The following is a 14,221-nucleotide window of genomic DNA, read 5'->3' as shown; positions in this document are numbered from 1 at the left end:
AGTGAAGTTTACTTCACTTCTATCAGTGCTGTAAATATTGAGTGAAGCAAGCTTCACCTGGTGGTGCTTGTTTCACTCATTTGAGAGCTGTAAATACCCAGGTGAAGCAATCTTCACCTGGTAGCGCTTGTTTTTTTATTCTATTGCAGACTTTAATGAAGACATAAATGCTTTTACATTAACATATAAATATTTTTACATAAATGTGTTAATGGTTTTACATGAAAATTTATATATATTTAATATATAATTATATAAAATATAAAATAATTTAAATATTTTTTTAAAAATATTTTACAAATAAATTTTAAAATATTTTGTTTTACAAATTTATTTAAATATATTACAAAAAAAAAAATTGAACATGTTTTTATATATATATATATATATATATATATATATATTTAATATATAATCATATAAAATAATTAAAGTAAATTCATTTAAATATCTTACAAATTTAATATCAAGTGAAGTTTGCTTCACTTCTATCATATAAACTGCTTTTACATGAATGTATTTTATATTCACCTGAGTGAATATATATCAATCAGTTTTACATGGACAACTTTATGTAAAACAGTGTAGACTGTCTCTTCAATGGTCATGTAAAACAGAGTGAAGCGAAGGAAGCTTCACTCATTTCTATTTCTGCTGAACCCGGAATAAAATACGGGTTTCGGGTTCTCTTTCTTCCTTTCAACCCAATTTTAATATATTAATATAATAATAATGCTGAGTTTTGATTGGTCCGCAACAGGGGAACACCCAATTCGGTAGCAGAAGATCTGATCTGATATTTTCTGAGTCTTAACCATCATGACACATGAAGCATATGGTGTTAAAAGTCTCATGCTCTACCAACCAACTGAGCTATTCTATTTTTACAAAAGGCATATCTAATCCTTATTTCTTTATTAGATTAATTTTGGTTCCTCTCTTCATATCACAGGTCAAATCCTTTCCCTACAACATCTTTTCATTGTTAACAGTAATTAAATAACAATTTTTTATTATTAAATAAATATCAAAATAAACCATTAAATATTTTAAGATGATATATATTTTTTATTATTTTAAACTTATTGTAATAAAAAAGGAATTATATATATTAAATAACAATATATTATAAATAGAATTATATATATAAATTAAAATTATTAATTTTATTAAAAATATCCAAAATATTATTAAATATATAATAAGTTTTTTTAGTATTATAAGGTTATTCCTCGGAAAAAAGAATTTCAATATTTTAAATAATAATATATTATAAATAAAATTATATATAAAAAGTAAAATTGTTAATTTATTAAAAAAATTTATTTTACTTAAGTGTTTGTTTTTTATTTATTTGATAGTTATTTTAAATAAAATATTATTTTTATATAGAGTTTTTAATTTTTGTTTAAAAATACTCTATTTTAAATAATCATTAATTTTTATAATTATAAATAAATTATATATATATATATTAAAATTATTAAAATTCAAAATAAAATAATAATTTCAAAATATTTTATGACTTATTATTTTAATTAAAATATATATTTAAATAATATTTAAAAAAATTAATGCAGTAATTTGTGAGGCAAAACACAATAATAAAAAGTTAGATAGAGCTCAACATGTTATTATTATTTTTAATTTAAATAAATATGGTATTCTAATTTTTGGGCAGATGGTACACCTGCCATCATGTCTAAGCTTTTTTATTCATATAATATAATTTGAACTTAGCATTTTTTTATTACCAAATCAAACAACCTTCATCTTGCTTGAGAAGTAAGGGTGTTAATTTGAAATGGCCACCAAAACGAACCAAATGGTCATGTTTGGGACAGTTTTTCTCTTAATCGAACCTGGATTAGTGTGGATGGTATTTATGTCCCCTACCCTGATTTGTCTCGATTTCACCCCGAACACTATAAACATAACTAAATATATTAAATCACTAATATATTTATTTATTAATTATATTTTATAAAAATTGTAAATTTATTTTCTTTATAATAATATAAAATTTCAATATATTACAATATATATTATATAATAAAATTCTTTTATATAATTTCATTATATATATTTTTTTAAAAATATATTTTATTAATGTTGCTCCATGGGGATTCCCTGAAACCGAATAAAACCGAATGAAACAGGGATGATATTAAAAATATATTCGAAATAAAAATGGGACAGAAATGATAAATGCATTTCCTGCTCCGAACCGCCCAATTACCATCCTAATGAGAAGGATTTTCTGTGACCATTCTCTTCTATGGCCTTCGTAATAGAGTTCAACCCTAAACCTTAAACTCTAAACTCTAAATTATAAATCTTAAACCCCAAATCTTAAATCCTAAACCTTTTATAAGAGCACAAAAAAAAATGATTAAAAGTATCTTCTTCATATCTTAAATATTTAAGACTTAGGATCATATAATATGAAATGTCATCAACATTTTAACATAAAATATAAAAGAAAATTATAATTTTTTTTTACCTTTTTCTATTTCTCTTTTTTTAACAACTTCTTTTTATTTTACTTATTCTATAAATAATCTCTTAATATCAATTTTATTTATTCATCATTAATTATATATTTTACATTATATATATACAAATAATTATGTTTTCATGATTTTTTTAGTGTATATATATTTTCTTCCATATTTATCAAATTGATATTTGAGTCTCGAATTTATAATTTTGTCCTATAGACCTGAATTATAAATTTTTTAGTAATTGAGATTTTTCAAAATAGACAAGATGTCTGTTATTTATTTTAGCATATTATTTTTGTTTTCTAATTAATTTGTCATATTTTTATATGAAATGACATTTAGATAAGTTTTGAACGTAAATTTTTAAAATTGAGTATTGTTTTCAAAATTTAAGCATTCTAATTTGACGAAATTAGTTTGAGTGTCTAAAATTTTTTTATAATCTAAGTAAGTATTTAAAAAAATTTAAATAGAGATAGATTTTATATTTATTTTGTAAAGAACCTCATAACGACATAACTTTCTGTACGGTGCGGTCTACCAATTAGACGTATTTATATTTTAAATAAAGTATTTTTTTTAGATATACGCATTCAAAATTGTTAGGTTTTTGTTTTTGTGACTAAAAGTAGTTTCAGTTGCCCTTCGACTAAAGTTTTATAAATGGAGACAAATCCAGAAACCTAACTTACTTAAAATGTGTAGAATCAGTAGGTCTATTCTAATATTTAGGTTTTTGTTTCTAGATGTGTGACTAAGGTTTTGTAAATAGATACAGATCTAGAAACTAAAAACAAAAATAAAAAAAAGTTTCCAAACATTAAATCAAGTTCCTAAATATGGACATGTTCGGAATAACCCTAACTACATAACGATCATGTTCGGAATTTACCTTCGGTTAGTGTTAGACTTAGATGTAGTTGAAAGAACCTGTTTCATAATAAGTAAAAGTATTGTTGAGTATTGATCATTTTAGGGTTTGAGTTGTTCGGTAACATTGTTGTTCGTCATTGAAGGCTTACTATTTTCGAAATTGTTGAAAATGATACTCGAAAGAAAGAAGTCATTGAAGTTCGAAGTCAATGAAGAAGAAAGATGAAAACTGAAGTCATGGAATAAGGAAGAAAAACATAAACCTAGAAATCGAAAATGAAGAGACTAGGGAAGAAATGGAATGGAGAGATTAAATAAATTAAAAACAAATTATTAATAATTTATTTATTTTTAGTTCAACGTGACTATCAATGTCATTTTTTTTTCTCTTCAAATAAATAAACTTAATTATATTAAATAATGTAAATAAATTATCTTTCATTTCATGTCTCTTTTCTTGTTTTATCTCATCTCTCTTCTCTCCACCTTCTTTTTACCCTCTCTCCTCAATTATTTATATATTTTTTATTATACTCATAATTTGTGTTTTTAAAAATAAAATTTTTATTTGAAAAGAATAAAAATAAAAGTTGAATTTTTATTTATTTAAAAAATAATAATTCTTTTTAATTAGACAAGGAAAACAAAATTAAATCAATAATATGATTTAACTAGTAATAAAAATATAATTCAATTAAAAATAAAGAGAATAATAAGACTATATATTAGTGAATTAATGGTTAATAAGAGAAAATGAAGACTTTTGAAAAAAATATATAATAATGGAAGAAGGCCAATTATTATTTGGTTTTTGAATTTGGTCAATTTTTTTTTTATAAAAAAAAATAGGTTCAAATTTGAAATTGTAATGTATAAGACTTTTATTATCACAATTTTAATTGTTTAAGACTTTCTAACAAATAAATGCTGATTTTCTTACTTTAACATAAATTTTTTAAATGATTTACTATATTTGTAAAATTAAAATATCAAAATTTTTAATTATTCTCACACATTACACATCTAAGGCATTCTAACTATATTCGTATATTAGAATAAACCTATTGATATTAATGATATTGTGGTATACATTTTAAGCAATTTAGGTGTTTGTTTTGGTAATTACATGTTAATGATAGTAACTCTTAAATCTTAATATTAACAAATCTGAGTTATAGTGGAGAATCTTAAACTAATTTGCAAATCTGTCCAAAGTTATATAGATTTATAAATATGGCCAAAGTTATCTTAAACTAATTTCCAAATCTTATTTTCTTAGTTAGGTCCAAGAATATAGCTTTACTTACAAATGGTTTGGGGTCTCATTCATCTCATTTTATATGCTCAGAAGCTATTACTTTACTAATACTATAATGCACGGGGACTAATACCTCGAGCTTAACCTAGTGGCTAAGGCTTATTTTTATTTAACGAATTTAATGTATTTTTGTTGTTTCCTTGAGCCAATATGGTATTCTTACCGTCATTCTTTATGATCAACCACTACCTCCCACTTACTTTTGGAAGCATGTGTCTGCTGTCAACCCTTTGCCATCCACGTGAGGCTTTATGACTTACATGGAATCGACCCGAACCTTTCAATTCACTATTGAGTAAGCCACCTTTCAGAGGAACTTTGCAATAAGCTTGTTCGAGGAATATAATAACCATATCCGCAGCTGTAAAAGTATCTGGTCTTACTAAAAGCCTTTTCACTTTTGTTTGGGCCATATCGGCGTAAACAAAAGAACATTTTAACGTATACCTTCCTTTTATTGGAAACCTACAAAGTTGCAATCCTGACTAGGAGAGCAGACTTATAAATTAATAGTGTAGCAAATGTTGTACCTCCATCTCATCAGTCTCAAGCAAGAAACAAGCGAATCTCCACGAGAAGAGTGAGAAAACAATCATTAGAGACATCTTCTAGTCATGGTGGATTGGCATCGGGTGGACCAGTTCCGGTCCCCCAGTGTCTCTACCGCTGGTGGAATTTTCTATTCTTTGTAAGACATAACAAATGAAAGAAAATTCCTTAGGCTCAACTTCTCTGCCATTTGGATCGGAGAATTTAAGGAGGAAATTGGGTTTTAAATTCCCACATATACATTTCGGATAGTTCGGTACCGACTCTCGGTAATCTACAAAAAATCTCTTATCGGACCGCAATTAGTTGTTTAGTAGCTTAGAGCTTTGTACTTAAGCTTTCCCTTAGGCTCAACTTCTCTAGCCCTTATTCTCATTGGAGAGTGGATCAATTGTGTTTGTGCATAAAGTGTATGTGCAAAAGTTGTTGGTGTAGAAGCGAATATTGTCAAAAATACAATAAAATTTTCCTTCACTTCTTTCACCACTTCAGCTAAAAAAGAGGTATTATGATCAGATTATGCTGTAATTTGTTGGAACTCTTGCATCATTGAAGTAAGATAGTTATATCGATTTCTTTCAATGCCACCCATATCAGAATCATAAATGTTATTGATACTTTGATAGCCTCTTATCAAATATTTGCGCAAACGGTCCAAGATATAATTAGACGGCACCATATCCACCTTCATTCTTCTCAAAACCGCCAAAATATGTCTACATAGGAGTCTTTTGAAGTCAAACAATTGACATTGACAGTTTATAAAAGTCTCCGTCGGGGTGAAGTTTACCTTTACATAAATATCTCTCCAATGTTCTCCATCATGATCTTGTATGGTCTCCACCACTCCAAATGTAATTATTGTCCCATTGTTTTCAAGTATGGAGGTGTCGCAAAAGAACCAATTCCCAAACTAACCTTGTTCATTCATTCAAAACTAACCTCATTTACTATTTAAACTCAGTTTTCATATTTTAATTTAATTTAATTTATTTCATTTATTATATTTAAACTTATTAAATATATATATTTAAATTATTATTTTTATAAATTAGATTATTTATATTTTGATATATATATTTACATTATTATTTATATTTTGATTGATATATATATATTTTAAATTATTATTTTTATAAATTTTAATTTTAATATATATACTTACATTCAAATTATTATTCATATAATATAAAAATATTTATTTTACCATCCTCATAAATAATTGATAAATACTGATATATTTAAATATTTTAACCATAATCATATATAAAAATTTAATAATTTTAAAAAATAATTACAATTATTCTTTATTAAATTATTGACAATTTTATTAACTACTTAAATGTTTAATCTCGTTATTTTCCACTTTATTTGGTGATACTTTGAATAATAGTTTTTTTATAATGTTTTTGTCATTATATTTAAATAATTCTCATTTATTTAATATTGAATTAAACTTTTTAAAATAGAAACTAAATGTTATATAAAATAATAATTAAAAGTAAATATATATTAAAACATAAATAATCAAATTTATAAAAACAATAATTTAAATATATATTAAAATATAAATAAGAAAATTTATAAAAATAATAATTTAAATATTTTAATAAAATAATAATTTATATATATATATATGTTTAAATATAAACAAATTAAAAAAATAAAAATAAATAAGAAAACTGAGTTTGAATATTAAAGTAGGTTAGTTTGGGAATGAATGAACAAAGTAGGTTAGTTTGGAAAGTTGAACGAGAAACAATGTTAGTTTGAGAATTCGTCTGTCGCAGAACATCAACTCTTTCACCTCATTCTAAAACAACTTAAAAATGTCGTTAATATATACACTCTGAAATTGCTTTTCTAATGAATACCCACTCATAATTTGAATAGTCGAATTATAAAAATGAAAATCCATTTTTTTTCATTCTCTGTTCTCCTAAGGGCCATTTCATACCGCTCTATAAATTGTTTTAGGGATGTTTTAGAATGAACAAAGTCATCAAACAAGCATTTCATAGATTCATTTCTTTGAGATGTTGACATGTCTTCCCAAAAGTGACATTTAACATTGACAGTTTACAGAAGTCTCCGTCGGGGTGAAGTTTACCTTTACATAAATATCTCTCCAATGTTCTCCATCATGATCTTGTATGGTCTCCACCACTCCAAATGTAATTATTGTCCCATTGTTTTTAAGTATGGAGGTGTCGCAGAACATCAACTTTTTCACCTCATTCTGAAACAACTTAAAAATATCGTTAATATATACACTCTAAAATTGCTTTCCCAATGAATACCCACTCATAATTTGAATAGTCGAATTATAAAAATGAAAATCCATTTTTTTTTTTTCATTCTCTGTTCTCTTAAGGGCCATTTCATACCGCTCTACAAATTGTTTTAGGGATGTTTTAGAATGAACAAAGTCATCAAAAAAGCATTCATAGATTCATTTCTTTGAGATGTTGACATGTCTTCCCAGAAGTGACATTTAACATATACATGAATCTATTTTGCACGTTCTACATGTAAGGAGTTCATCCAATAATTGTCATACAACTGAAACTCATCTATCATTTTCAGTCAACTATCTTCACACTACTCAATTGTGATTGAGTTATAGACAATGTTCTTAAATATATTTTTTATATACTTTCATAATGAGTATGTGTAGACAATTTAGTGGGGAGTTTCTTCATTATATGCGAAAGACAAAAACGATAATGGGTGTTCGGAAATACCTTTTCAATTGCAATGACCATTGATCGACATTGGTCAGTGATTATTGCCTTTGTCAAACATGATTTGAAAAACCAGATAAATGACTCAAATTCCTCATTAGACAGCAAGCCACATCCTAACAAAATTGATTGTCCATGATGATTAACACCAACAAAAGGAGAAAATGGCATATCATAGTGGTTTGTCAAATATGTTGTGTCAAATGTGATGACATCCAAGATGTACCTTCCATCGTCCTAAAAGACATTCGTTATATGGTTTTCCTCGTCCACATCATATACATAAAAAATTAAACATCTCCTTTCATTCGGTAGAAATATTGACATAGCACTTTGACATCACCATTTCCTAACCGTAACCGCATAGCTTCTAAAATATTGTTTCTGCAGCTTCTCTCATCAAAAGTCATATTATCATATCCACTAGTTTCAACTATAAGTGATTGATATGTTTTGACAAAGTAACTCCAGCTTTATCGTTTAAATCTAATATTCTCTTCGCACTTGGATCTAACCTTGTGAGATCTAAGATGACCCAACTTTCAAGGACTCAAGATATGTTTATGGTTATGGAAGACACTAGTTAATTCAACAACATCTTTATTCTGAATTGTAACATTTATCTTAACCTTACAATTCGTCTTGGTGGAATGTTTAAATTGTAAAATGTTTTTCCCCTTTGTAGAACATGCACCACTTATGGCACAAGCAATGGAGAACCACTTTTATTTGCCATCTGGACCGTTCTTTGCTCCTAGCTTAGAAATGCCAAAATCCTTTGATTGGGCTTAGGCATTATAATATTCGTAAATCTTATTTTCGGAAGGAAAAGTCATTCCAATACCGGGGATTTGAATATCGTGTATTTAAACTTTGGGATCCACGAGCTAAAGAATAAAAAGGAAAATGTATTAACAAAAGAATAATGAATAAAAATTACACAATTTCATCCCGAACATGTCAATGTTGGGGACGAAATGGTCTAGAACATGACCATGTTGGGAACAAAATAGTTCTCAACATGACCATGTTGGGGACGAAATGGTCCCCAACATGGACACGTTCTGGACCATTTCGGTCCCAACTTGGACATGTTCTAGACCATTTTGGCCCCAACATAGACATGTTCTGGACTATTTCGGCCCCAACATGGACATATTCTGGACCATTTCGGCCCCAACATGGAAATGTTCTAGACTAATTCGGCCCCAACATGGACATGTTCTGGACCATTTTGTTGGTTCTGATTATTGGATCTTATAAAAACCATTATGAAGAAATGAAACTCTAAAAAATACTGAGAAGGACAATAATATTTGTTAAATAGAAAAAGTCTTAAGAGTCTCAAGTATTGTATATAAAAACTTTACAAACAACCTTTATAAATGAATAATTAGCCTAGAAACCTAAATTACTTATACATAAATCCCCAACCCATTAATAATTGAATAAACCCTAATTTCATAAAGAAACAATAAAGACTAACTTTAAATTTACTAACAATCAATGCTTACACTCACACATTTCGGCCCCAATAGACCAATATTACCAATATTTCACCTTAGTTTATAAGACATTACACTTTATTTCTAAAAATAACATTAAAGTTTAGACATTACACTTCACCTTAAAAAAACATTATAATTCATACATTACAATTTAAGTTAAAAATAACATTACAGTTTAGTTCGGTGGTCGTCTTATTCGTAATGGTCTTCACAACGGTCTTCTTCTCGGTGGTCTTCTTCATAGTAGTCGTATTCTAGGTCATCGTCTGCTTCGATTATAGTTTCTCATTGAATAAGAAATCTAAAACTCATATTTTTGAGATCTTTTCGATAGAAGAAGACTATGATTTGATCAAAACTGAAGAAGAGTGTGCGCTTTATTTATTTATTTATTTTTTCCACCGTGACATATTTTATCCACGTGGCTGCCAGGTGGAGGGTCGCAGGGGAGTCGCTGCCCCAGCGTCGCTCTCTATATCATTACTAAAAAAAATACTTACTTCGTAACTATGTATATTTTAAAGAGAATTCATAACATTTATAGTTTAAGGACTTATTTGAATATTTATCCATAGTTTAAGGGTAAATGTATATTTTTATCTGGCTGACCGTTTTTATCTCTACGTTTCTTTCCCTCTCTCAATGAAGACTCCTTTCTTCTTCTTCGCTACAACTTAAATCATTGTGGGGATTGGGATTTTTCCCGGGAACTTCCATTTTTTCCCTCTTTGATTTCTTCTTTAATAACCCACAAACAGGTAATGAATATCCTGGCTTCCTACTCTCAATTTTGATTCTACATTGTATGTATTGAATTTTTATTATCTCTGGTTTTCGTTTTTCTTTCATTGGATTGTTGCATTTTCTTTTATGAATTCCTCCCATTTGTTTGTAAGTTGAAATATGATAGTAGGAAATGAAACTGAGTAAAAAAGATTATTCAACCATGAACTATTTCTTATGGGTTATCATGCATATTATTAACTTATTACAAATGATTGATCTTTGTTAATTCATCCTATTTGGTTTTGATACAACATGCATATGATCGATTTCTTCAAATTCTAAATATGCCTTTTTTTTGTGATTGTTGTAAATTGGTGTTGCTGTGTAGTTCTCCTTTTTAATTTCTGGCAAGAGATCTCTGATTGTTAAAGAAAAGATTAAATAATTCCTGCATCTAACTTATATAGGGATTCTCTTTATCTTGCTTATAAAGAATTGTAAAACTCAAATGATCACTAATGAGTTTATTGTTTTTTTTTCTTCTTGAAGGAATCTGATGAAACAAGAAATACTGATAGTGGAAACATCATGTCACCTTCTCTAGTTTTTGATCTTCAAGTCAAAGACATCATTTCAGTAAGTCTTATAACCCATGGATTTTCATTTTGGTTTTCAATTGCAAATATTTTGATAACCATCTTCTTTAATTCCCAATCTTTTATTGATTGCTATTTCCATAGACAAATTTCTTGAATTCGTAAGGATGTCAATAAACTTGATAAATTGCTATGCCCGTGGATAAAATTCCTATAACTTGTAAAAGAGCTCAAGAAACATGATAAAATTCAAATTTTGGAAACCACGTCTCCTTTGACAGACAATTTAGGCAAAATATACATGTTTTTTTTCTCGAAAAAAGGATGCTAATATGTCTAAATGCTTAAAGAAACAGAAGTTACTGATATATAGAATTTATTTTAAACTCTTGAATCAGTGGTGAATTGAAGATGGAAATTGCATAACCTTGAGTATTTGGTAGTCTTGATAGTGCATCAGCCATTTTGTTTTTCTTCCCCATTTTATGCAAGAAAACCTCAGCAACTTGTGAAATCATTTTTCTTGGTCTTCAAGAGGCCTGTAAGGATCAAGATAAAGATTGGGGTGATGAATCCTTTGTTCCAATAGATGTTTAGTGGTTCATGATCAGTTCTAATAATGAAGGGAAGTATTTTTAGGTTAACTGCACCACTATATTCTCATTTCAACAACTCATCCTTGATTTGATATCATATGCCAGAATGCATTTACTTTTCTTAAGTAGCAGTTCATGACCACTTAGTAGCTAAAAGATAATTCTTAGGTGCTCCCAATGATTTTCTGGTGTGGAAACTATAGATCAGAATATTTTATGAGAAATCACCACAAGCTTCTGCAAATAATGCTTAAAAGTTGCATTTATAAGAACTTGAAAGGTTGATGGAACATTTGTCAATCCAAATGGCATAACCCACAAACTCATAGAGCCCTTCATGAGTTATGGATGTTGTCTTTTGAATATCATGTTGATGCATTCTTATTTGATGATAGATGTCCCTTAAATCCTGCTTTGAATGTATAACCCAAACTTTTATTTGGTTACAGATTAAATTGTAAAAGTTCATATCTTTACATTAATATGTTCTTGAGGTGGTCATTCTTGATGCTTTCATTATTTTCAAGGGATTTAATCAACCATATTCCTGCTTCTTATTTACCATCTAACAACATTACATTTTCTCTAATTGCATTGTGTATGCTTCATTGTTGCAGAAAATTAGCAAAACACTTGGGGCTTATTACACAAGTCTATCATAACAATCTCAAGATTTATGATGGCTGAGGAGGTGGTTGATATTCCAGTGGATAAGGATATAATCGATATCCCTATGGATAGGGAGACAATAATCGATATAAAACCACCTCCCCAAAGATCAAAGCAATTAGATGTTGTTAATGATGACAGTCATGAAAAGAGGACGGATATAACTACCGAATATTCAACTACTCCAAAAAGTGAGGCAAAAGTTCTATCCCGTTATCTCAGAGCTTCTTCATTGGCCTCATGTCATGATTTGTGCAAATTTGGACACAAGCACAATTCCGAGGAAGAACCACGGATTCCCTTATCAAGAATAATAAGAATCAGATTGGCTGAAATGCGAAATCAACACAAAACCAGTGATCTTGACCCAAAAATGAAGGAAATTGTCAACAGTCCAAAATCTTTTCCTAATTCAAAAGATAAGCACCAAAAGAAGATCCGTCAAGAAGTTCTTCCATCACCACTCAAGTTAGTTGTTCTTTTACAAAAAGACCCAATGCCAATAAAAAAGAGACCAAATATTTCTGGTGACTTAACAAAGCCGGTGCCCACAAAACTGAGATTCGCAATCAGGAGTAAAAGTCACACAACTGTTGTTAAACCACTGCAACCAGTAAAGAAAGTTGCTTCGTCTGTAAAGAGTTTTGTAGGAGCAGTTACTGGAATGCTTCCAAAAAATCAGAAAATTACTAGAAAGTCAGATGAGTTCATCAAACGTTCTGATCGAAATGTCTCATCTACGAAGGTCAAGTCCAAGGAAAACAGTCAAAAAGAGGAAGAAAAGAAGCGTAGGAATATCAATGCCCCATGTGGAAATTGTTTCACTCAACAATCTCCTCTTCATAAAGGAAACATGAAATATGATAAAACTCTTATCCAAACGTCAAACTCAAATGCGAAAGGCAGAAGCAGCACTGGAAGGGCCAGAGTTATTAAAACAGGTGACTCAACCAGGAAACTAAACTCCAAGAGAGGAAAGCTTGTTGTTAATTCCCCAACAAAAATTAATACTAGTCCAAGTGAGATTATGTTTAATCCTACTGAAATATTGGTTGAGAATGGATATGAAAATAGCAATATGATAAGTTGCAGCTTGAATAAATCTGTGACAGATGAATTGGATAGGTCAGACACTGAAGAACAACAACCCAAGCAAATTATTGAGAAAAATGGAGAAGAAGAAGAAGTAAATGAAAAAGGAGCTCAAAATCTATCCAATATTGATGAAGAGAAAGATAAAGTTGATTCATCAAGGAAGCTCATCTTCAAGAAAGGTAAGATCATTGACAACAACCAGCCTCAGAATATTAGTCCAATGAGACTTATGTTTAAGCTATCCAGAGTTATAGTTGACTGTCAAAACACAAAGGTTCATACGAGAATAAGTGGGTTAAAAAGTAAAGATATTGATAAGTTGGATTATGGTGTAAACGAGAAAAATCGTGAGCAAGTCGTTCTTAAACACCGACTTGTAGAAGGAAAAAAAGATTCTCAGAGTTTGATTAATAATGTAATTGAAGAAAGAGCTAACAAGCTTGTTGAATCAAGGAAGAGCAAGGTCAAGGCTCTAGTTGGTGCTTTTGAATCTGTTATCTCCCTTCAAGATACCAAGCCATTGGCAACTGTAAATTCTTCTTAAATCATTATCTAACCTGGGTTTCTCTACCAATCCCCATTCCCCTTTGTTAACTTTAAAGAAATTGATATTCTTCATTGTTCTTTATATCTTACTTAGATAAACTCATGAAACTGTTAATGAGATTGTCCTATCAACATGAATCCTAATTCAATCACACATTAATAATAAGGGGAAATTTGATAATATAACCCTTAAAAGACTCTCTATAAAAAATATTTTGATTTTTAACCTTTTTTTAAATTATTTTTCAATTTTACCCTTAATAACCTTTTTACTTCTTTTTTTTTTCTTTTTTCTTTTCTTTTTCTTCTTCCCCGCTTTCCCTTTCCCCCCGACCGTTACACTTCTTCTTCCCCGACTTTCTCCCCATCCGGTTTCTCCCCCGTCCAGCCCTAGACGCCAAGCCCGAACTCCGCCAACCACCATCCCCGACGTTCGCCAAGAAGCCCAACCCCTCGAGCCCCGACGAGATAGCCAAGACGCTTCCAGCCAGCCAGCC

The 14,221-nt window shown here is 29.1% G+C and overlaps 1 protein-coding gene across 1 annotated transcript; it reads left to right on the top strand.

The window, feature by feature from the left end:
* The first annotated feature begins 10,693 nt into the window (after positions 1-10,693).
* Positions 10,694-13,849, top strand: LOC124942180. Its single transcript, XM_047482638.1, has 2 exons — positions 10,694-10,858; positions 12,032-13,849. The coding sequence occupies exon 2, from the start codon at positions 12,091-12,093 to the stop codon at positions 13,720-13,722; it is 1,632 nt and encodes a 543-aa protein (XP_047338594.1). The 5' UTR covers positions 10,694-10,858; positions 12,032-12,090; the 3' UTR covers positions 13,723-13,849.
* Positions 13,850-14,221: the final 372 nt, after the last annotated feature.

Source organism: Impatiens glandulifera, chromosome 6 (genome assembly GCF_907164915.1).
Source record: "Impatiens glandulifera chromosome 6, dImpGla2.1, whole genome shotgun sequence".
Classification (NCBI taxonomy): Eukaryota; Viridiplantae; Streptophyta; class Magnoliopsida; order Ericales; family Balsaminaceae; genus Impatiens; species Impatiens glandulifera.
Note: the sequence above shows the minus strand (reverse complement) of the source record. Positions and strands in the feature narration are given on the sequence as shown.